Source organism: Leuciscus leuciscus (assembly GCF_965113295.1).
Source record: "Leuciscus leuciscus genome assembly, chromosome: 8".
Taxonomy (NCBI): domain Eukaryota; kingdom Metazoa; phylum Chordata; class Actinopteri; order Cypriniformes; family Leuciscidae; genus Leuciscus; species Leuciscus leuciscus.
Genome location: NC_138732.1, coordinates 23,604,130 through 23,627,427, shown reverse-complemented (window position 1 = coordinate 23,627,427; position 23,298 = coordinate 23,604,130). Strand labels below are relative to the sequence as shown.

Genomic DNA, 23,298 nt, shown 5'->3' with positions numbered 1-23,298 from the left:
AAAGACCTGAATAAGCTAAGTGTAATTTCAGGAACAACGGAGCACAAGCGTTTTCTTACTGAAAAGTAGTTTTATTTTGGAAAACAAACTTTACAGCAAAGGCACCTATTACAACATTTTATTAACATGCATGTTTAACCAGTTCAACATCATAGATCAGTGCTTGCTCAAGGACCTTGTCCTTATTCTGGCAAATGTCACATAATGCAAATATACAATAAATGCACTTGGAGAAAAAAAAAAGAGAGAGATTTAATGTCATATTTATAACAAACATTAAAAATGCACAGCATCCTTTTGGCAAATACATAAAACATAAATAAATTATCAGTAGGCAGGAATGCCGCAGGGAAGAGTTTTTGTTTTTTTACGTTTTTGTTTTTTTAATCTTAATGCTTAGCAACATAACAAATAAAGAGCATGGTGCATTATGTAAGCTTTTTTCCGCTACAATGTTCTGCGTGAACATCAGTGATGGGTTGGGCATATTCTGAATGCCAATCCCTCTGGAAAATCTTCTGCAACTGGCTCTGGACGGTTTGCTGGCCCTGCCCCACTGCAGAACCCGTCTGATTCACAACAAGCCCAACCCCTGCCGTCTGGGTGAAGTAATTCTCAGACCAGTTGGAAGTTCCTATAAAACACAATATAACAATCGATCATTGTAGCAGGATTATAAATATGACATTCACTTTATTGCACAACTCATATTCACAGTGCTTCAAAATGTAAACATGGACTGTTTCTGTCGGCAGGTTTTTATGATGAAACCTGCCGTCAGATTGCAGCTATATGGAAAAGCATGCAAGTGTGAAATTGTGCATGTAGACAACTAACATACCAATGTAAACAACTCGATCAGTCACCATGTACTTGGCATGGTTGACACGTGCAAACGGAATCCTCTGTTGCTCTCGTGTTGAGGGCACCTCGAAAACTTTCTGTATATAAAAGGTTTATAGGTATTAAATCACCAGTGATGGTGACAGTGATTATATCTTTTTTAAATATAAAGAGCAGAGAAACGTACAGTATGAATGTTGCAGCTCAGAGGGGGCTTGTTGAGGACTGACAGGGACTGAAGAAAGACAAACATGGCACCAGGAGAGTGACTCCAGCAACTGACCAACAGCTTCACCTCAACACCTCTGGTACAAGCAGCCTCACGAAGGGCCGAGTCGATGACAGGCCAAAACCTACATGACATTAAACATAAAAATCACGGAAAACAATCTTTCAATTAGTCAAATTAAGCTATTAAACACCACATGCACATTTAATACATTTTAAAAATTATTAACTGACTTCAGTTAATGGAATTATTGTTCCCACTAACGTTATTTTAGTATTGAGATAAAATAATTTTTTTTATATTTTGAAATAGTTTATTTTCAAGTTTCATTTGAGTTAAATTATCAGTAATTTTGTGTTTTTGTCATTTTAATTAGCTATTGATTTAAAAAATATCTATATCTATACTTTTTATAAATTTTTATTTCAGTTTTAGTTTTAGTTATTTCAGTATATCGAAATGAGAAATGTCGCTTTGGCTACTAGCTGTTAGTCTAAGTATTTTTAAAATGCCTCTATTATGCTTTTTTTGGATATTACCTTTCATGTATTGTGTAATATAGCTGTTTGTGAATGTAAAAGGTGTGTTTCAAAGATCAAAGTGCCTAATAAATTTTGTTATTGTCTCCCAAAAGAAAGAACCAATTCTGAATTGACTGAAATGGGTCAATAGTAGTTCCAGTCTTATTAAACCAGTCTTACCAGTCTTGCTCAAACGTCATTGGCTGTCCGCAAAAAAACGTCTACAAAGACAAACATTTTGGTTCAAATTGTCGACATGTCGAGAAGACGCTGTTTTCTGCACTTCTAAAGGATGAGGACTTGAACTGATACGGTAAAACCAACGCCATCTTTACTGTTCGTATCACTGTGTGTCAAGTGCTGAAGTTTCATTTCTGACATGCGCTGTAAGTGGTAGACCAATCACATGGTAGTACCATCTGACCAATCAGAGCAGAGTAGGCTCTTGGAAAGGAGGGGTTTCGAAAGAACGAATCCTTTAACGAACAGTTGAGGACATTAAGAAATTAAAGTGTCCTTGGATGCATGTAAACATATTGTAGGAGAACTCCAACACTAAATTAGCAACCTTTAAAATAGCATAATAGGGGCACTTTAATATTTTATTTTATTTCAGTTAATGTTTATTTAAATTTTTATGGTTTTAGTTTTACTTAATATCAAATGGTAAAGATTACCGAATGGGCTCCGTGAACTGGGACATGGGAAGGTAGTCCATCACAGACACATAGACGAAGCGCTCAGCATCAGCAATCACTGACAGGATGCTTGAGAGGTCATCAGAACGGCCATGTGATGATAAAGGAGGAGGGGAACTCTAAAAGAACAAGTCAAAAATTGCCATGTAAACATTTCAAACATTTCTGCTCACACAAAAAAAATGCATGTCATGTTTAGAAACATATTAAAATTAATGATATAGGACACACATACAGTCCATGCAATGTATTCATTACAAAGCTTTTTCAGAAGTGAAAAAGGTGACAACATGACAAAAAGACAATCTTTCTACACAATGCATTAAAAAAAACTCATATGGAATGAATGAAAACCAGCCAACACAAAAGAGTCAGAGAATGACTGGAATTGTGAACAGGTTGAATAAAATGATTGCAAAACATGCAATGAAAAAAGATAAATAATGAATATGGTGAACAAAAACCAGACCAAACAACAAAGTCAACTTGTGAGAGAAACACAACTCACAGACAAATAGACACGTGCAGGGACACCGTTGAATTTAACAGCTAATGGGTACTTAGAACTGGAGAGGGCGGAGAACCGGCCTGGCCAGAAAGGAGGTAGAGATCCATTCTTCTGAGCTCCAATGTCCCAGTACACGTCAAATATCCGTGAGGCGTCCTGTGCTAGACAGCTGCAGTCTTCCACAGTCACTCCAACCTCTTTCACCTAGTAGAAACATTGACTATATTTTAGTATAAGCATTTATATTTATAGGATTGTTTATTTGGGTTGATGGCCATTTTAGTCTAATAAACTGCACTGAATAATGAATAAAATTAAATACAAAACAAAATTACATTATGTACATGTCAAGGGCATTACATGTCAACAGAAACCTCCAATAAGATCCATTAACCATCCAATAAGATAATGATATTGATAGATATTGGCTGCGTCCGAAAGCTATCCTATCAAGCAATGACTTTGCAGACAGTTTGTTTGGCACAAAACTGATTCCTGTTTTGCCTGCCTGAGTTCCTCATTAGTTTCCTAGGTTGTTAATAAGTTTCACACACTAGCTCTACTGTCACAGAATCTAACACACAGGATTGTGGGATATCGTAGGCAGCGAAGGATAGCATTTTTCAGCTTCCGGACGCAGCCTTGGACTCACCTGGGTAAGAGAACGCCAATCCATGTTTGCGCTCCCTAAATACATATGCTTCTTATCCACAACCCACAGTTTGGTGTGCAAAATGCCTCCAGTGATGCTCTGCAGGTCAACTCCCCTGACTTCAGCCCCTGAGAGAAAGCACAAAGCAAGTAACCCGAAGGGAAAAGGCTGCATAACATCCATTCAAAATCATTCAAGTGTCACGAAGTGCTTCATGCAAATGTGCAATAGATATTCTGCTGTACGTACCTGTTGCTACCAGTTCGTCTGTGTCTGCAATGTATGGCTGAGGGGCGTTTACTGCAATCTTCAACTTCACTCCTCTTGGTTCCAGCTGCTTCATTTGGTTGAACACTTTTTTGCCCTATTGAAAAGATAGAAATGAACTGCCTTCCAATATAATCAGAATCAATACTATCCTATTATTATCCGCATCTTATTAGATCATATGCCGATAACAAATGTTCTAAAGCCTAGAGTGCATTATTCTCACTTATGCACAGTAAAATGTCCACGGCACAACATACCAGCACAGACGAGGGCTCCGTAAGGCCCATGTCTGAATCTCGGAGTGTGAAATAGAAAGCACCAATGTGGACAGAGCTGTTTGCTCTGTTTAGTAGATTAGTCCAAGTCTCTGAAATGCTTGGCAGGTGTGGCGAGCCGGAAGGGAAGCTGAGGCCCTCTGGGACACTCTCAACAAGAGTGAGCCTGATAAACAACATTTAGAAACACATTTAAACATCTCAAACTCACCATTTAAATAGTTAAAAATTCTTGATGACCTGTTTCCTCACCTACAGTCAGAGATGCACGTCTCTTGAGGCATCCAGAAACTTTCCAGACAGTGAAGCTCCAGTTGTGACATCAGGTGTGACATGGATTTAGGGACTCCATACTGCCAGATATGCAATGCAAATCCACCAAAAAGAAGGAGAATGGAGGGCACGAGACAGAAAAGGAAAAAGCTCCTTCCTTTTGTCTGCTAAAACAATATAAAAATAAAATGAAAGACATACTATTTACTTATGCTAGCATCTATCAAACAAGACATATGCAGATATATGTTAGTGATGAAATTGCTGTTTTATGGCTTTTTCATTTCACATATCCTCTTCTGTTGAAATTCTGTTGTCTTTGATGGTAAAACAAATATTTTAAGGCAACTAGAGACTCTGAATTTGTATATGTATGCAAATCAAAGAGGTCAAATTAGTCCAGAGAAAGACATTCTGGCCTGCAGATATGGCTTGCACTGCAGTATTTTTCTTTCTTACTTTTTTGTCACATTTTTACATGAAAAAAACATCTCAACATTTTTAAAACAAGACACATTTACTTGGAGCAAAACGACTTATTAATTGAGTCTTGTTTCGTATAAAACGTATGTGAGTTTGTGCCTAAAACAAGACAAAATATCTTGTTTTAGGCTCAAAAAAGCATAATATTAAGGGAAAACAAGTTTATTTTTCTTAGCCCATTGGCAGTTAAACAGAAAACTGACTTTATTTTGATAAAGCATTCAGAAAACTTAATATATTATGCCTTGTTGATTCTTAAGTAAATGTATATTAATTTAAAAATGTTTAGATAGTTGTACTGGAAAACAAGAAAATGATTTGCAGTGATTCCCTTCTTCTGGGTAAATCTATGTCTGTTCACTTAGAAAGGTAATGGCATGCCTTTCCTCAACAGGAACAACAATAGTATGCTTGCCTAAGCAAACACCATTCATTTTGCATATTGCATGTAATATAATTCACCTCACCTTTGAGGGTGTACACGTTTCGGCCTGGGTGTGTTTTGTGGGACTAGTATTGCCAGTTTTGGTTCCCTGTCGTGTTTCTTCAATGCATTTTTTGCTATCTAAAGGTTTCTGCATCTTAGCGGTTTCATCCTGACCACTAAGTGTGGATCCATCACCCTTATCTGAAAAAAAGCACTGTTCCACATTGTTCTCTGTGACACGATTTTCTTCTGTCCAATGTGATTGGGAAGCACTTCCTTTTTCCTCACGCAAAGTTTCTTCACAAGCTTGATCGGAGGCCTCGCGTTGATCATCGGAGGAGCACGAGCTCAGATCCTCTACAACAGCATCCTGTGCCGACATCTGCTCATCTTCTGAGATGGTCTCTGCACTTGCAGTTTCAAATTCAGAAACAGGCTCTACGACGAGATCATTGGTCTCATAGATGTTCCTGAGAGGGGGTCGCTGCAGTGACATGTCATCCTGATCAGAGTCTTTTGTAATCTCAGGCGTTTGATCAAGGGATTGATCTATTTTCGGAGCTAAAAGAGTGGAGGTGTGATCCGAGATATCACCTTCAAAGAGAACATCAGCAAGGCTTGTGGGTAAACGAGCCGATGGGATGGGAAGTGCTTTTTCTCTCCCCCCAGATACTGACATTTTCCCTCTTCCAGCCTCTGTAGAGCCAGCTTTCTCTTTTTGGCTCTGCTGGCTGGATCCATCCGTCTTCAGTGATGACTCTGCACTCTGGACGGTGACTCGCTTGCGGCCCACGGAGCTTTGAAAGGTAGGGATGCGGGACAACGGTGGTCTCCCTGCTTTACGGGATTCCTCTCCATCCTCCTTCCTCTCGGATGTTGCTTTCTCATTCGCTTCCTCGTCTATCAATTGTTCTGGTGATCTAAAATACACATCCTCTGGTTCCTATAGCATAAGTTCAAAAACATAATATACTTCAAAAACATAACATAATGGGTGTATACACATGTAACATATATATGTAATTTGTTGTTTGTATACTCCCTTTACACTTTGGTACATATATGTATGTTGTTAGCAATTTAAAAAATGCAAGACTGTAGATATATAGATAGCATAAAGGGTATATACAAATAATAGACACTCTTTACACTTGGTACATACAGTATGTTATTATCATGTATAAAATGCAAAATTATTTAAGATGCAAAGACTGTAGACAGATAGAATAGAAAGATAATACTGTATAATCAACTCCATATCCCTTGATCTCTAAATGCAAGACTGGTTAATAACAAGTAAGTAGCAAAACGTTTGTCTAACATTATGCAAGGGCAGTAGAAGGTGTGTGCGACAAACTGATATGTTTAAACGCTAAAGAAAAAAAGCTGTAACCTTTTTAAACACCAAGCCAGCAAGTTTGAAACCCTAGTTAGCACGCAAGCTACTCACCATGACCACAGGCGATAACTATTCTCAACTTATCCGTAACGAGCAACGTTAATTATTTTCAAAAATAAAACGGCAAAAACAAAACGTATGACGATCATAGACTGTAAAAAAACAGGATGACGATCTGTACGAGGTGGTAAACTTGTTGTAGGTCCAGGCGATACAGTTGGTAAAGGAGACGCTGTATCTGTCTGCGACGTGGCTGCAGAACTACAGCTCACACAGTGCGGTACAATGAAGAAAGGAGAGCGAGAGAAAGAGAGAGCGAGCGAGAGGAAAAAGTGAGGAAGAAAAACCTCGCCTACTAAACACGCGATGAGTTCAGACGTTACAAACCACCTCTGACTCACAACCTGCGAATCTATACTGACCGCACATCATCAGTGCGACTGACATAACTCTTGTTCATGTTATGAAATGATGAGTTCATCAAATACAGTAGAGTATATGTATTAAAAATTAAACTTAAAATGTGTTATTTAAAATAAGTTGTTGATTTGCTCGTTTGAATCAGTTTGTGTAATGAAAGCAGATATAAATCATAATGACAGGAAGGAATGACAGCTGACATGACGGTTATTGATGGCGCAAAATTGAACTAACCGCCGTTTCTCAAGTGGTAGTAGTACCATGGTGATGGTTGATTGATTGAGGGCTCCCCTACAGGCCAAGTGCGGTAATGCAACGGGCGTTTTTCATGCGTCCTGAAACTTCTACCACCGCCCAGTACATCGCCTGTAATAGTACAAACCACGCCCACTACATAATGCTTAAATACAAAATACTTCCTAAAAAAATGAGATGGTGAATCTCTTTTGAAACTCCTCTGTACCTTTGAAGAGTTTGGTAAGACAGTGTTTTAAGGACAGCATCGTTACCATTCTTCATAGTGGGCGTGGTCTTGCATGAGGAGGAAGTCACGTTTGTTTACGTTTGCCATTGCCAGTATGTACCGCGAGATGTCGCCATAGATGAGTCCGTTTGATAACGCAGTGCATAAACACGAACGGGACTTCAGTGATGAGGGAAAGGATTTATTGGATGTGTCACGGCGATTATATGGTCTTTCATGGTCATTTGTAAGGTATTGCTGAATTTATTTTTGTAATATTTTAGGGGATTTTTAAAGAACGTGTGTCGCATATTTATGTCAGAAACCGACCTATGAACTAGCAAATCGATTTTAAACTCTTATCTAGCAACGTTAGCCACACAGCTAGCCACTTTATATCAGTCTAAACAAAGTCATTTTGATACAAATGTTTCAGTGTTAGAATGAGTTAAACAGTTAAAAACTATTAAAACCTGTGCGGATGAACAGGTCGAGCGAACAAACAAAAGTCGTGCTGTCATTCGCGACTGTCAAAACTCCCAATCAGTTACTGTTACTGTAATGGTAACATCAATGGCTGTTGTCGGATAAAAGATGCTTTTGTTTTCGATGAGGAAGATGTTGTTCTTGACATTCAGTGTACATTTTTGAGTTGATGTAAAACTTGGCTGTGTTACTAAACGCTTTCACTTTTATTTTGCAGATCACAGGTTGAAAAGGGACATTCTCACAAAGGACTTTTCAGAAGTGTGTTGTTTTTCTCGTCGTGTAGTAATATGTGACATAATATCACATAATGATAATCATACAAAGACAGTACGGCTGATTTTTTTTTTTTTTTATTACCATTTTGCTGATATGATTTATACTGATTTTATACCATTTTAGTTTTATTTTATTTTGATGCTTTGGTCTATACATTGTTTTGTATAATATTTTTTCTTACATCCATCATCATAATGCACTCTTCAGTTCCACCGTCTCCCATGAGACCAGCCGTGGCCCCATCAGTACAGCTGGGTGTCACGGTTCTCTACGCCTGTCTCTATGGGGGTCTTTTTTTAGTCGTATACATTCAGCTTTGGTTGCTGTTACTCTACCGGCATAAGCGATGGAGCTACCAGAGTATTTTTCTTTTTCTTTGCCTGTTCTGGGCAGCTCTTCGCACAACACTCTTCTCGTTTTATTTCCGTGATGCCCTTGCGGCCAACCACCTGTCCACTCCAGTCTACTGGCTGCTTTATTGCTTCCCAGTGTGCTTGCAGTTTTTTACTCTGAGTCTCTTCAACCTTTACTTTACTCAGGTAAGTCAAGTACAAGTTACATAGAGAAAGATTTGTAAGATGTTTGCTCGGTTGAGAAATCAATCCACTCCCTAATAACAATGTTTCATTTTGACAGGAGTTGCTCAAAGTCAGAAGTGTATTCAACATTGAGCCCAGCAAAGCTCTGTGAGTACATTCACGTTCATGCATATTAGTTAGTGCTGTCAAGTGAATAACATAATCTAATTAATTACATGATGTGATATTTTATCAATCTAATTAATCGCAATTTAATTTGCACATAAAATTTAGCTGAGAAATTTCCCCCAAAAGAAAAAGTCTTTATTGTGTTAAATAAGAAAAACATCAAATAGTTATTATAAAAAGTAGATTTAGAATTAAATATTTTACATATTCAACATAGAATTTATTACACTTAAACCTTTAAGGTTACAACAGCCATGATTTTTTTCAGAAGCTACATTTGAATTGGTATTTAGATATATTTACAGACCAAAACAGTTTGGTTACCAACATTCTTCAAAATATCTTGTCATAAAAAGTCATACAGGTTTGAAACAACATGAGGGTGAGTAAATGTAAATAAACATCATTTTCGTTTTTGGGCAAACAAATTTATACACGTTATTTTTTCGTAACTAATTAAATTAACACATTAAATCTACAGCCTTAATATTAATGGGTATCATTTGTTTGATGAGAATTGTATGGAAGCTTGTTTCTGCCACAGAATAAAAACAAAAAAAAAGGTAATTGAGACCTTATATCTCACAATTCTGGGGGGAAAAAAGGCAAAATTGCGAGATATAGGCCTAAACTTTAATCTGTTTTGTTAAATCTCAAAATTCTGAGTTCATAACTCGTAATTCTGACTTTATAACTTGCAATTGTGAGTTTATATCTTGCAGTTCCGAGTTTATATCTGAACTCGTAATTGTGAGGAAAGAGTCAGAATTGCAAGTTTATATCTCACAATTGTGACTTTTTTTTCAATTACAAGTTATAAAGTCAGAATTGTGAGATTAAAAAGTTCCAATGACCTTATGATTTATTCCGTGTGTTTGTAATTGTGTGTTTGCGTGTGAACTTTGACTTCCAGACTGGCGGCTCGGTGTGTGTATGCCACGATGAGTGCCGTCTTCCTGTGCGTCAACATAGTTTGCGCAAGCCTCGGAGAGCATGGAGGTTCTGGTGTAGCTGGTGAGAACACTTGGAGGCTGGTTTTGCTTCGGGTTCTGGTTAATGATCTACTGTTCATTCTGGAAGCTGTGTGTCTGGCCACATCTCTGCTCCTGTTAACTCGATTCTCGTCCACCACCACCACCCCTTATCTACGCAGTAAGGTACATACTTTGCAAGGACTTTAGCTCAAATGGTAGTCGCAATCTATTTTACTTGTTTAATCTGAAATATTCTGATGTAGTTCATGGTACTCTGGATAACAGTGTCTGCTAAATATCTACTCAAGATTACTCAAGATTAAATCTCTGTTGCTGTTCATGATAAACAAGACAAACTTTGGTATGTTTGATTATGTCCAGCTGTGTTGTGTTTGCAGGGGCTTTGCCGGACTGCGGTGTTGGGGGTCGGTGTAATCTTGCTCTTCTCTAGCAGGGCTTGCTACAATCTTGCAGTGCTGTTTTTGTCTCAGAATCATAAAGTCGAGGCTTTTGACTATGACTGGTACAACATTTCTGATCAGGTGGGCAGTTGCACTTTGTTGGTTGCTAATGAAAGGGTATTTTTCTCACTAGTCAGTTTGTGATGGTTGCGTGTTCTTCTCAAAGGCTGACCTTCAGAGTGAACTTGGAGAGAGAGGCTACATTATCTTTGGAGCAGTTCTTTTCATTTGGGAGCTGCTACCTACCGGCCTGCTCATTCTCATCTTCAGAGTTCGTCAGCCTCCTCAAGAAAAGGTATTTATCTTTTATTTTGCTCTTACACTATTGGTAACCCTCTGGTACTCTTTGGTCAGTTTTGACTGAAAAATTTGATGTTTTTTTTGTTTTGTTTTTTTACTTCATAGTGCGAAACTTGGTAAAGGTTTTGGCACTTGCTTTGTGAACTAAAAAAATAAAAAATAAAAATCATGGACATCATTTGAAAAGGTTGTGCAAAAAATAGCCACACTTGGACTTCTCACATTCAAAAATGTCCGCATTGGAAATGAATGGGAAATGAATGTCTAGTGGAAACTTTTGGTACTGCACCCAAATAAATAAAAAGCTTTTTTTATTTTTAGATATCAACCTCAAATTTGGAACACAACTTGTTTTGATTTATGGCTTTTAATTTCTCGCAGATCTAGAGTAAAACGTGTTTTGGAAAATAGTTGAAATAGTGTTTTTGTGCATTTTTCATATTTCCCATTTTCAAAATTCTATAACTTTTTTTTCCACTTAACCAATAATCTATCCCGTGTCTTTAAAAAGAGTCCAAGATTAAGTCTGTGTTCCACAGCATTCAAGATTCATGACAGTTTAAGTTGGAAATTTCATTTTCAGGTCTATGCTCAAAAAGTTAATAAATGGATTATAACAACTGCATAAAAATGATTTAGGACCATAAAATAAATATTAAATAAAAAACATTATCAAACTAAAATATAGTACATTCATATCATAAAAAAAAATGTAGGTAAATTTTGACCACCACACGAAGAACACCAGAGGGTTAAAAAGTTCAGAGGCAGAACGATTTTTTTTATTAATACTTTTTCTCTTCAAAGATGCTTTAAAATTTAAAGTTTAAATTGATCAGATGTGATGGTAAAGACATTTATAATGTTACAAAATGTTTCTATTTCAAATAAATGTTCTTTTGAACTTTATATTCATTAAAGCATCCTGAAAAAAATGTATTACTGTTTCCACAGAAAGATTAGCTGTTTTCAACATGGATAATAATCAGAAATGTTTCTTGAGCATCAAATCAGCATATTAGAAGGATTTCTGAAGGATCATGTGACACTGAAGACTAGAGTAATGAAAATGTAAAACTGAAAATTCAGCTTTGCATCACAGGAATAAATTACAGTACAAAATATATTCACATAGAAAACATTCATATTGAATTGTAATAATCTTTCACAATATTACTGTTTTTACTTTATCAAATAAACGTAGCCTTGCTGAGCATAAGCGACTTCTTTCATTAAGAAACCTTACAGACCCCAAACTTTTGATCAGTTGTGTACATTTTCTGTATTTAGTTCCATGACAAAAAAAAAAAAAAAGATTGAAAAGCAAACTAAATGAAGAGCAAACTAGTTTATCATCTGCCAAAAAAAAATAATATATATATATATATATATATATATATATATTATTTTTTATATTTGCATTAAATGTTGGCTTCCTGTATTAAAAAAAAAGGTTTGATCTAATGACTTTTTTGAATCCTCACAAAATACAAAAAATTATTTTAGTTCAGTCATTAAATGTATGAAATGCGTTTTTAATAAAATAATAGGTCTGAGCATCATTTACATGTTTGCTTTGTTGTTTATTTCAGAACTGCAGCCCGGCCATGTGCAACACACAAGCCTCACAGTCATATTTCTTTGATGATCCTCGAGGAATGGATGATGACACGGCTTCTCTCTGGAGCCACAGTATCAATCCTCATAGCAGGTAATGTGTTCATCAGGCTTTGATTATTACAACTCAGATACTTGACGTTAATGGGATCAGTTGTGATACAGTGATTAAAAGCGAGTGTCTGCACCAACAGCTGGTTTGGGTCGAGCGAGACGACTCCACTCCTCTTCAACAGGAGCGACCATATCAACCAACACCACTCGCTTTACTCCACTCCACAGACCTGACCGCTACGCACAGCTGCAGAGATCTTCCTCTGACCTTCTCAGGCAATAGCACAGCATTACCTCTTCCTGTTGAGTAGCTCAATAGGTTTGTTTGCACTAACATGCATCAGAAGCATCTATACTTCTGAAATTGCACCTTGACTTTTTAAAGCCGAGCACAATTAGGCTAGATGCTCACGATAAAAGGGACCAGAAATGATTTTACTACGATTTAAAGGAGTTATAACCACATTTATCTTTTTATCATTCATGAGATATTCTTTGAGATGTATTAACAGATGTTTTTTTGTGTGTGTGGGATGGTGACCTTCCATTTCAAATGGTGCATATGGAAGCAATCAATTTGGTACTTTGTGCTCTGATATTTGCCAATTTACTTTAATAAAAAACTAATTTAAACATTTTCATTTTTAACTTGCTTTTTACATATTTATGGTGCGTTCATGTATTGTTGGAATTTCAGTAAAGACTAATTCTCGGACTTTAGAAACTGAATATTTATAACTCATTTGACCATTTGTGATGTCATGAAAACAATCTTATCTGATTAATTTTAATATTACCTTAGGTTAATGCTCATTATTAGGACACTATTAGGCTAATTTGTTTCTCTTGTTGGTAAGACTATAAACAAACATTTTATTGAATTTACACTGCAAAAGAATAGCATTTAGAAAGTTCAAAAGAACAGCATTTAGATACACGATATATCAGAAACCATATTTGGTATCGGCCGATACATGTTCATTTTTAATGTTATCGTTATCGGCTAAGAAAGCCGATAAATAATGGATTATTATTTCCTTCAGCTGAGACACTTCAGATACACACTGTTCGCCCTGATGTTTTTGAAGTCTGTCATAGTTTATTGTGCAGTATGTACATATCCTCCTATTAAAACACTTTATACATTATGTACATTAATTTACTCATATTTGGTTCATGGTCATCTTTTACCCACAACCAAAGTAGATCTAAGAAAACAAAATCTATTATGTAGAGCTAGAAATAATGAAAATACACAAAGAAGGGGAAAACATCAAATTTTAAGGGCACATGAGAAATCCACAGACCTTGTTGATCCTCTGAGAAACAGAAATCACATTCAGAGAGGAAAGTCTCACCAATACTCGATTCAATAGTCACGGCTGACCTTCAAGGTGCAAGGTTTTTTTTTTATCCTTTAAATCTTCACGCACGGTTACCCAGAAACCAGTTCTCTACCCGAGTCTTCTGTACACGCGACAATGACAAATCCTCCATACACTGGGTAGTGCCTTGATGTGCCACATTTAGATAACATCTAAGAACACATGAACTTTCCTCAGATAATCTGACATCTCAACATGACAAGTGCCCAAAAAGTCCATAAGAAGCGTTTCTACAGTCATGTATTTAAGCATCACATCATCAGTGGTCAGGAGTGGGCGTGGTCTCCAGTTTACGGAGGCGACGCCGTCTCAACTCGGCGGCGCTCGGCTCGCCGTCATCTTCATCTCCATCCATCCTGTCTTTGTCCTCCTCTGTGGTTGAGTCTGGTCGAGAAAAGCCTGTAGCTCCATTCACAGATTCACCTAGGAACAAGAGAATACAATGACTCTGGTACTAACATGCGGCCCAGGCGCCTGGTAGCAAATTGGCTACATAGTTAATATATGTGTGTTAGAATGTTAGTGTTTTAGTAGTTTAGGAGAGTAGGAGGTGCATATATGGATATACGGATATATATATATATATACTGTAAGAAGTATGTGTTTCAGATATTATGACTGCACATTTCACTGGCAGTCATGCTGTGTATCGGGGCGTGTCAATTCAAATATAAAAACTCTTTTTATACAATATTAGCTCAGTCATTCAGAAAGTTGTGGCATTATTTTTCCTTCTTCCACTCACCGCTCTGAGCCTCGTTCTCCTGACTGGGGGTTTCCGTGTTGCCCGGGGAGGGGGAGGGGGAGGACTCCGTGTTCACTGATGCACTCGTCTCACCAGTGTTGGTTTCTGATCTTGGCGGACTAAACAGGAAGTTTAGAAAAAACAAAAAACACGGGGATTTCAGAGGTAGGAACTGGATGTGCCAATCTCTATCAAACCTTAAGCAACACTTGCATACCTTAACGTAGCCACCGTGCTGAGGTAGTGGTGAATGTTGAGCATGGCGGCATCCAGCAATGTGTGGATGTTGTGAAGGCACTGCAACCTGGCTTCCAAACCTCGCCTACCCTCCTGCTCCAGTTCTCTGAGCTCAGCCTCTGACATGGTGGACAGAGTTGATGGTGGCGGTGGCATGGATGACACTAGTAAACAGAGATCAGAGTTAACTCATATCTGACCTGGAAGGTTTCTAAAGCATTTGTTCTACATGTTTTATATAACAAGAAAGCATTTTGACCACTCTGACATACTAAAAGGTGGAGGTGGAGGCATTGGCAGCCATGGAGCTGATGGGAAAGGTGGCGGCATGGAAAAGGGGAATCCTGGGATAGCTCCAGGAGCAGCAGAGGCGCTGTCTGCAGTCGGCTGAGCTGAGCTGCTGGCTCCTGATTCTACATGACAGATGGTGAGAATTTTTATGAAAATCATGGATATTCTACATTTTCACAGGGAGGTAGAACAGATGCTCACCTGATCCCTGAGCCTGTGCTCCATCGGTACTGGTCTGTGGCGTGTCAGTAGCTGCCTGTGCACCAGGGGCAGCAGGAGGAGGTGCGCCAGGGAAGGGACCCCAAAATGGAAACAGCCCCGGAGGAAACTGAGGCATCATACCTGGAGCAACTGCACAGAAGTGTAGGCATACAATCTCAATCTCAATTAGCAATCTCAAAACAGCCAAATATCAGCAGAATAACCAGCCTGGTCTTACCATTGACAGGTGGAGGTACGGGGGCATTAGCAGGAGCAGCAGGGGCAGGTGCTTGTGCAGGAGCTGGGGCTGGATTCTGGTTTGGCTGGGATGCTCGGAGGACATCCATACGACAGGTGGGACATGTCTGCTGTCTTTGGAACCATGAGCGAAGGCAACTACAATGAGAGGAAAAGACCATTTGAAATGTGCATGCAGATATAAACACCAAAGGAACTGAGATGTGTCAATCAGTGGACATGAACCTTGAGTGAAAGATGTGGTTGCACGGCAGTTTCTTGGCTCCAGTCACCATCTCTTCTCTGCAAATGATGCACACATTGTCGGTGGCTTGCAAGTCTTCAGGAGTGGCATCAGGATAGCTGTGACAAAGCATGGAAACCAGCGATTTGAGAAATACTCAGAAAACTATTAATACACTCTCAACATATTCAAAACGGCACAATATTAAGAAAAAGACTAAATATACAATAAAAAGAGATTTACATTTTTTTTTAAAGGAAAAAAATTTACTTTATAAAAAAATTATAAAAACATTAAATACACAATAAAATACAACTTTTTTCAAAAAAAATAATAATAATCAAATAAAGAAATTACTAAAAACATTTGTCAATTAATAAAATAGATGAATAATAAAATAAAACTTTAAAAGTAAATTTCATTTTAAAAGATATTTTAGATTATTTTAGAGAAACACTCACAGAGTATTCATATTACGAATGGCTCGTCGAGACATGATGGCGTCCGTTACTGCCTTCTTGAATTGCCTGATGAAGACAAACATTTGGCACATGACAAAATAATAAAGACAAGCTAGACAGCTGTTCATAGCTGGAATCTGATGATGCATCACTCACCTCATTGCGAGATACATGGGCCGAATGGCAAACAGAGGGAAGGTGTGCACTTTTATCATTATGGTCATAAACGCCATATACAAAAGCACCTTGATGAATCCTGAAGGAAAAATATAATAACAGTCAATCTGTAAATGGGCTTATTTGATACATAAGCATCCCATGCTCTGGTTCTCTAGGACGTACCTGTAAAGAGCTCTGTGTACAGCATGTAGACAGCTTTATTGTCCCATGGATTCTCACTCTGCAGATCAACTGTGTGTAAGGTGTACTTGATGAAGGTGGTGAGGACCATAGTCATCAGAATCGCATACTGAAAGAAATGCAGCATTCATATTACAGTAAAGTCTATGGCATTTTAATACTCTAGTAGTATAAAATATGTTCTGATTTATAAATTGCTCAACTTCATCAAGTTATGGGCCACCATGTGAGAAAGTTTAGGGTCAATGGGCCTTTCAATAATATTAATGAAATTCAGTTTAGCAGGATCTCACTCAAGCTAAGACATAATAAAACTAGAATTAAATTGATGTTCACCTCAAATCCAAAAACCAGCTGCACTGATGCCCCTCTTGTTATAATGCTGTGACACGCATGATTGACAAACAGAAAGTCTAACACTCCCAGCAACACCATAAGAGCTGTACCAGAAAAAAAGAACAGTAGTGACAAGCTCATGAAATGATGCAATACCACAACACAGTGACTCCAAATAAGGTAGTCCAATGTCAAATGCTTTAAAATTTAAAATGCAGGTGCAGCTCAAAAAATTTGCATGTCAAAAAAAAAAAAGACTTGGTAAAGTAGTTTCATAAATAAAGAGGAAGTAAGAGATATACTGGTGCTATAGGAAACAGGCCGCAGCAAACCATAATGTACTCACAGAGAACTCTGAAGTGGAAGACCCATGAGATATTTGGACTCCTTTCCATCTAAAAAAATTAAATAAAACATTAGAATCAAAAACATTTATATATATATATATATATATATATAAATATATAAATATATATATATATATATATATATATATATTTTTTTTTTTTTAGGGCAGTCACTTATAAATATTAATATTTTTATATTAATATTTGATAATAGAGTAATCAGTCGATTATTTTTGAGGAAATAATTTTGGTTCAAATAAAGGATCAAAAGAAAGTAATCATATGGTTTTATACGTTTTATATAGGGGTGGTGGTGGCGCAATGGATAAGACACATGCCTTTGGTGTGAGAGACCCGGGTTCGAATCCACTGTGAGACACCAATGTGTCCCTGAGCAAGACACTTAACCCCTAGTTGCTCCAGAGGCGTGCGACCTCTGACATATATAGCAATTGTAAGTCGCTTCGGATAAAAGCGTCAGCTAAATGAATAAATATAAATATAAATATACGCTGATTTCACGCAGCCGTTATTTTGAAATCGAAAGCGAGGCTCCGGTGGGAAGAAAACCGGAAGTGTCGCCTTTAATCACAGGAGAGTCGTGAATGCGATGGCGTATTGTTGTGTTTAATGATGTTGTGTCAATTCTAAAAATGTACAAACATTTCTTTCATACTTTAGACACTTATACAGTGAAATTCATTTATAAATAAAATATTTTTTTTATATATAATTCAGAATGTAAAAAACGAAGCAGGTATGAACTATATACATATCCTATATTGGATATTAACATCCAATAGTGTAAATCGCGGCAGCAGCTTCAGGTTGGTAATCCAAGGCATTGTTGTTTATCTTTACTTCCGGGGTTCTTCCCACCGGAGCCTCACTTTCGATTTCAAAATGGCGGCTGCGTGAAATCAGCGTATAGAACAACACATAATATAGTATACATAATATAAACAATCAACTTGTGTATATTGTAATATAACAAATGCCTGCAGAGGAGGCAAACGGACTGGTATTGTTACGATTCCTGAAAAGTGAAGCTAGAGCGTCTCGATCGCCCCCAAGCTGCTGGATGCAGTATAGCTCATAAACACAGCCATATTTTTTCCCAAATATGGTTTCTGTCATTTTAGTCTGTTTTTATCACGCTGATGTTAAATAAGTTTAGGTTTAGTTAGTTATTTGATGCTATAAAAACGGGGATGTGACTTCTGAGAGAATCTTTTTTTTTACAATCTATGGTTGTTACACTTTACAGCATGATAAAATCCTAGTTTAATATTGGCCAAACAACATTTAGTTTTTAATATTTGGCCACTTATTTACGATAGAAATGCTACAGCCACTGTAATTCCTTGAACAAGAATATGTGGACATCAAAACATGCAAACTTGGCGTGGGTTTAAACTTTTATTTTGAAATCGCGATGATCAGGTCGCATATTTAGAAACATACTGATGTATTCTCCTGTGTTGGCGTAGGTTTATAAATTATTCACCATACAAATTTGATTAAATGACGCACATTGCGTTCCCAGACGATCGTTTTAAGCGACCCAAACTCACAGCATATGCTGAGACGGAGTTTGAGACGTGCTCCACACACATGCAAATGATAACAGTTCATGTGGAGCGGCATTTACTGTGAACAGAGCCGCTCTGAGCCGTAACTTAAACGAATGTAAATAATTAAAGCGCATAATATATATTAAACTTACCTGAATCACATCCAAAAATTGTGACAGCCCAATATATTTTATACATTGTATATAAAATGTAACATTTCGATATTCACTCACAAAATCCACCCTGTCTTCAGCCAGCCAGTGAAAGCACTTGAGGAAAAGCAGCAAAGTGAAAAGGGCCACAAAGCGAGGAGAGAAATCATCCCTGAAGACTGTAAAGGCCAAACAGGTCTCCGTCACTGCATACCAGGAGCGTTCAATCAGGTGCTAAAAATATAAAGAATATAAAAATGAGAACGACAAACATAAAAATACAAATTGCCCTTGCACACTTTATACATTTAGACACCAACCTCCATTTCAGCAGCTCTTAGTTGCCCGAAAAAGACCTTCCGCATAAATTTCCCCAAAAGGAAAACCAACACGAAAGCCTGAATGTATAAAACCTGTCACAGAAAAAGTACGGAGTTTAGCGCCCACCTGTCTTACCATCAACATTTGATACTGAATAAACCAACGGCGACTTACTGCCATACTAGGACTGCTTTTGGTGAGGTACACCACAGTCGGGTAGAACTGGTGCTTGAGGAAGTAGGCATGGGCAATGACTGTACCAGTCAGCGCCAAACTGATGGTCGTCACAAGAGTGGCTCGCACCATCTTGCACTGCTCTCAAAAAGGACATGAGCTTCAGTATCAATGATGAGGACAAGCAACATTTCACAACACTCAAACAAATACCAGCATATTAACAACATTCGGCTGCAGGCATGTCTTCAGCTAAAGGAGGAAAACCGGAGCACACCTCCTCCCAGAAATTATTATTAAAACATATTTGATCAAATTAAAAATATTTTATATTGCAATAATATACACTATTGTACTGTAAAATAAAAAATAAAAAAGTATTTCATAATCATGATAATAATACATTATATTATAATACAATGTTATAATAAAAGTATTAACTGAATTGTTATAAATAATTAGAAACAGAACAACAGTGAAATTATAATTCTAACATTTATGGTTGTCTTAATTTCTTTGTTTTCAAACGTTAAACCATTGAGTTTTTATTTTGGCTAAAAAACGCAGATAGACCTTTTTGCTTCTCTTTGTTGACAACAACAGATTTATAAATGGTTCTCATTAATTCCCAGATGCAAAAAATAAGCGACTCAAACACACAGCACTTGCAGAGTAAGATTCTACTGTGAATCAAAACTGAAAACACAAGTGCTGTTACAAGAACTTTAAAAACATGCAGACTAGCCTATGTATTTACCGGGATGCCAAATTGTGAATTCAGCAAATTCATGAGCTTGTGATTCGATTTCGATGTTGATTCAATATCTATTCATTTGGATATACAAGGATATAGTACTTTCATTTTTCTCAAGAAAAAAAAAAAATCTAATGTTGTAAACTACACATGGAGCCGCCCTGTCAGCTGGTACATTATTGTTAAAAGATTAAAGGGATAGTTCACCAAAAAATGAAAACACTGTCATCATTACATATATATTTTGAAGAATGTTGTTGGTAACCAGAGAGTTGATGCACCCATTGACTTCCACAGCATTTCCCCCCTACTAGTCAAGTCATTAGCTAGAGTCAACTGTCTAGTTGCCAACATTCTTCAAAATATATTATTTTGTGTTCAAAAGAAGAAAGAAATGTATACAGGCTTGGAACAACATGATTATGATTTGTATACAATTGCATAAGGCCGTTTTTATAATAATGTTATATGAGAATACATTTTAATGGTATTAAAGTAAAATATATAATGAATATGTAATAAAGTGAATTTTTTGGCAAAATGCTCCTCTCTAGACTAACTATACAGTTTATGAACAGTGAATGGCTTTTTGTGAGGTAAATGGAAGTACCTGACAAAATGTTTACAAGCTGTTTTATCCATGGTTAAAACACTGATTGAGCGATTACATGAGACATGATATATTTCAGTAAGTTGTACGGTTTCGGTTTCCTGCGACATACCCTCTGATATTAATTCATGTTTATTTTGTACCGTAACTAACTTAGTAGTAAAGAGTAAGAGATGATCGGTTCAAGTGAGCTACCGCTTGAGAACAGTCAACAATACGAAAACCCGTATAAATATGGTAAAATCACATGCCTCAAATAGACATTTCTAGTAAACTGAAGTGAAAGTAAGGGCCCAAATTACAGTAGTGTGCATATGCATAAACTAGGCATGTTTTAAATGTTACTAAAACCAGAAATGCCAAAAAATAAGCTTTAGTTACATTGTATTATGTTTGTCTTTATAACACTTAACTTAGCTGCAGGCTGTTTGAAAACAGCACCCATTAACTTAACTTACATTAACTTACTGAACGGTAAACATTACATGAATGCTACGAAAGACAGTATGACAGTCGTTATTAATCTACTACACAGATAATAAATACCAACTAAATCCGCCAAGACGTGTTTTAATAACCCGACCATATGCTGGCAAGTATGAACTGGCCGACTAGCTAAAGCAGTCAGTACTGAGATGACACGAATTGTGTCTTACCTACAGCCGCAAGAATCCGCTATTTCTGCTTTAGAGAGATTACCTCTTTTGCGTTGTTCTTCTTATGACAGCGTCGTGCTTCTATCCTTCCATCTAAATCAATCTTGTCGCTTCCAAACTCCTGTAGTCACGGCTACGTGTTTATTTTTCGTTGCTCTCGAGAAAGGCCACCTCACTTCCGGCGAGAGCTCATTCCTGCCAGTAGAGTGAAGACAGCACAGCAGCTTTGAGACTGCTGAACCGAGCGCTATGGTTACGCCTACAAGAGTTTCCATTTCAAAATAAAAGCATATCAACGGTCACCAGTCCAACTAGCCAAGTTCGCATTCGGCCAGGAATGAATTAATTAATAATTCAACAGATATAAACGAACATAAAAAGGTTAAATAAAAACATTAAAATACTTACTATTATTAAAACATTTTACAGCATTCTTTTCAAACATAAAATTGTTTAGGTATTGAACTTTGATAACATTTTATAAAAATGCTTGCTTCGCGCATATTTGCATTTATAGACCTATATTAAATTTAGCTGATAAAAGTAGCAGATTAATTAAATAATATTCCTTATGATAGTACGTCATAAGTGGGGGGAAAACGAATTAAACATTTCCAAAATACAACTGAAAGCTAGGCATGTGATCCATAATAAATTATTAGAAATCGGTCCAAAAACAAGACGAATGAGGACAACTCCAAAATAAATGAAAGCATGATTCCGCATGTAAATGTACAAAATATCAAAACATATCAATTTCATAATTAAATGCTTACAAGATAGTAATTGCAAGGTTAAAACGTTTAAATTGTGGATTAATCTGTTTGTGAGGTTTCAAAAAAACAGCTCGAAAACAGACTTGTTTAAATGACGTATCCTAACGTCATTTCGATCCATCCTAACATTTTCGATTCTATTCATTGTTAGTTGCAGCCATTAATAAATACACCATAAAAAATAAATTAAAAAAACTAGTTTATAACTAACTATTCGCTCATAAACATAAGTAAATTAGAACCGAAATATAATTTGCATTTACATAAATCAATACTAAAATTAATTTACATATCTTGGCTTCAATATGTGCGTGTGCGTGCGCGAACGCGCCTGGCGCTCGTGCACTTTATCGTGAGCGCGGCGGGGAATCTGTTAGAGCTGTCAAGTCAGCTGTCAGTTTTTACTTACCGTTTTATTATTTACGCATCGGGTAGGTAACGTACATTCATAAAAGGATCCAGGTCGTTAGATGCTATTTAGTTGTAATAGCAAATTTACATTATTGTTATTACTGGTTATTTTAGGGCTTCCTTGATACAGAGAAGTACTGAGTATTAATATACACTAACAACGTGTAGGGTTAGGTTTAATTGCTTGTAATTGTGCATAATTTACAGTCATTTATATAGTAAGTGCATGCAACAGGTATACCAAGTAAAATAAAGTGTTACCTTATTATTTAGGAGAGACTGTCTGCAATGCTCTTCACATTGATGATGTCTAAACTGTGATTTTAAAAGAAATGCCTAGTACTAAAACTACTACTTGTCCAGTAGAGGGAACCAAATAACAGACATCATTCATGGTCCACTTCAGTCTCCATGCCCACGGATTCCACTTTTAGGAATTTGTTTAGAAAACACAATCATGCAACGCTAATGAAATACAAATCTACTATACGTGTAAACTGTACCTTATGCAATTTTGAGTTTTCTATATTCTTGATTTATAAACTGCAAGGACAAACAATGCAAGGACATATTCCACTAGCCACTAAAAGCTGATGTCTCAATCTTTATATCTAATATGTACTTTTTAGAGAATAACATCTTTTTGAATTATCATATTTAAAAAAAAACATGTCAAATTACCATGAA

At 36.9% G+C, this 23,298-nt stretch overlaps 3 protein-coding genes across 5 annotated transcripts; 1 reads left to right on the top strand and 2 right to left on the bottom strand.

Annotated features, from left to right (window-relative positions):
• Positions 1-50: 50 nt before the first annotated feature.
• On the bottom strand, positions 51-6,730 carry pld7 (phospholipase D family, member 7). Of its 2 annotated transcripts, none has more exons than XM_082178127.1 (11): positions 6,630-6,730; positions 5,220-6,122; positions 4,249-4,436; positions 3,979-4,162; positions 3,701-3,815; positions 3,452-3,579; positions 2,800-3,003; positions 2,271-2,410; positions 1,031-1,196; positions 842-941; positions 51-634 (listed from the first exon to the last, which is right to left on the bottom strand). In XM_082178127.1, the coding sequence occupies exons 1-11, from the start codon at positions 6,630-6,632 to the stop codon at positions 429-431; spliced, it is 2,337 nt and encodes a 778-aa protein (XP_082034253.1). In that variant the 5' UTR covers positions 6,633-6,730; the 3' UTR covers positions 51-428. The 2 variants fall into 2 exon arrangements, with proteins under 2 accessions (XP_082034253.1, XP_082034254.1); XM_082178128.1 differs by having other exon boundaries at positions 4,249-4,433.
• Positions 6,731-7,564: 834 nt separating this feature from the next.
• Positions 7,565-12,976, top strand: gpr137 (G protein-coupled receptor 137). Its single transcript, XM_082177302.1, has 8 exons — positions 7,565-7,713; positions 8,165-8,765; positions 8,863-8,912; positions 9,847-10,090; positions 10,306-10,449; positions 10,535-10,663; positions 12,261-12,379; positions 12,480-12,976. The coding sequence occupies exons 2-8, from the start codon at positions 8,421-8,423 to the stop codon at positions 12,571-12,573; spliced, it is 1,125 nt and encodes a 374-aa protein (XP_082033428.1). The 5' UTR covers positions 7,565-7,713; positions 8,165-8,420; the 3' UTR covers positions 12,574-12,976.
• Positions 12,977-13,416: 440 nt separating this feature from the next.
• Positions 13,417-21,633, bottom strand: syvn1 (synovial apoptosis inhibitor 1, synoviolin). 2 transcript variants are annotated; one of them, XM_082177286.1, is made up of 16 exons: positions 21,425-21,633; positions 19,405-19,542; positions 19,230-19,322; positions 18,991-19,143; positions 17,183-17,231; positions 16,837-16,940; positions 16,483-16,609; positions 16,297-16,396; positions 16,141-16,206; positions 15,682-15,798; positions 15,437-15,594; positions 15,199-15,348; positions 14,979-15,119; positions 14,687-14,870; positions 14,470-14,588; positions 13,417-14,147 (listed from the first exon to the last, which is right to left on the bottom strand). In XM_082177286.1, exons 2-16 carry the CDS (start codon positions 19,534-19,536, stop codon positions 13,984-13,986), a joined length of 1,857 nt encoding a protein of 618 aa, XP_082033412.1. In that variant the 5' UTR covers positions 19,537-19,542; positions 21,425-21,633; the 3' UTR covers positions 13,417-13,983. The 2 variants fall into 2 exon arrangements, with proteins under 2 accessions (XP_082033412.1, XP_082033411.1); XM_082177285.1 differs by having other exon boundaries at positions 21,468-21,633.
• Between the last annotated feature and the right edge of the window lie 1,665 nt (positions 21,634-23,298).

Coding starts and splice junctions, on each gene's coding strand:
- pld7 (XM_082178127.1), bottom strand. Junction 4,163..4,248: donor ACGTGCATCTCTGACTGTAG/GTGAGGAAACAG, acceptor GTTGTTTATCAG/GCTCACTCTTGTTGAGAGTG. Junction 3,580..3,700: donor AGACGAACTGGTAGCAACAG/GTACGTACAGCA, acceptor GCTTTCTCTCAG/GGGCTGAAGTCAGGGGAGTT.
- gpr137 (XM_082177302.1), top strand. CDS start 8,421: ATGCACTCTTCAGTTCCACCGTCTCCCATGAGACCAGCCGTGGCCCCA. Junction 8,766..8,862: donor TCAACCTTTACTTTACTCAG/GTAAGTCAAGTA, acceptor TCATTTTGACAG/GAGTTGCTCAAAGTCAGAAG. Junction 12,380..12,479: donor AGTATCAATCCTCATAGCAG/GTAATGTGTTCA, acceptor CTGCACCAACAG/CTGGTTTGGGTCGAGCGAGA.
- syvn1 (XM_082177286.1), bottom strand. CDS start 19,536: ATGGTGCGAGCCACTCTTGTGACGACCATCAGTTTGGCGCTGACTGGT. Junction 17,232..18,990: donor CTGAAGACAGGGTGGATTTT/GTGAGTGAATAT, acceptor TAATTTTTTTAG/ATGGAAAGGAGTCCAAATAT. Junction 15,595..15,681: donor AACCACATCTTTCACTCAAG/GTTCATGTCCAC, acceptor CTCTCATTGTAG/TTGCCTTCGCTCATGGTTCC.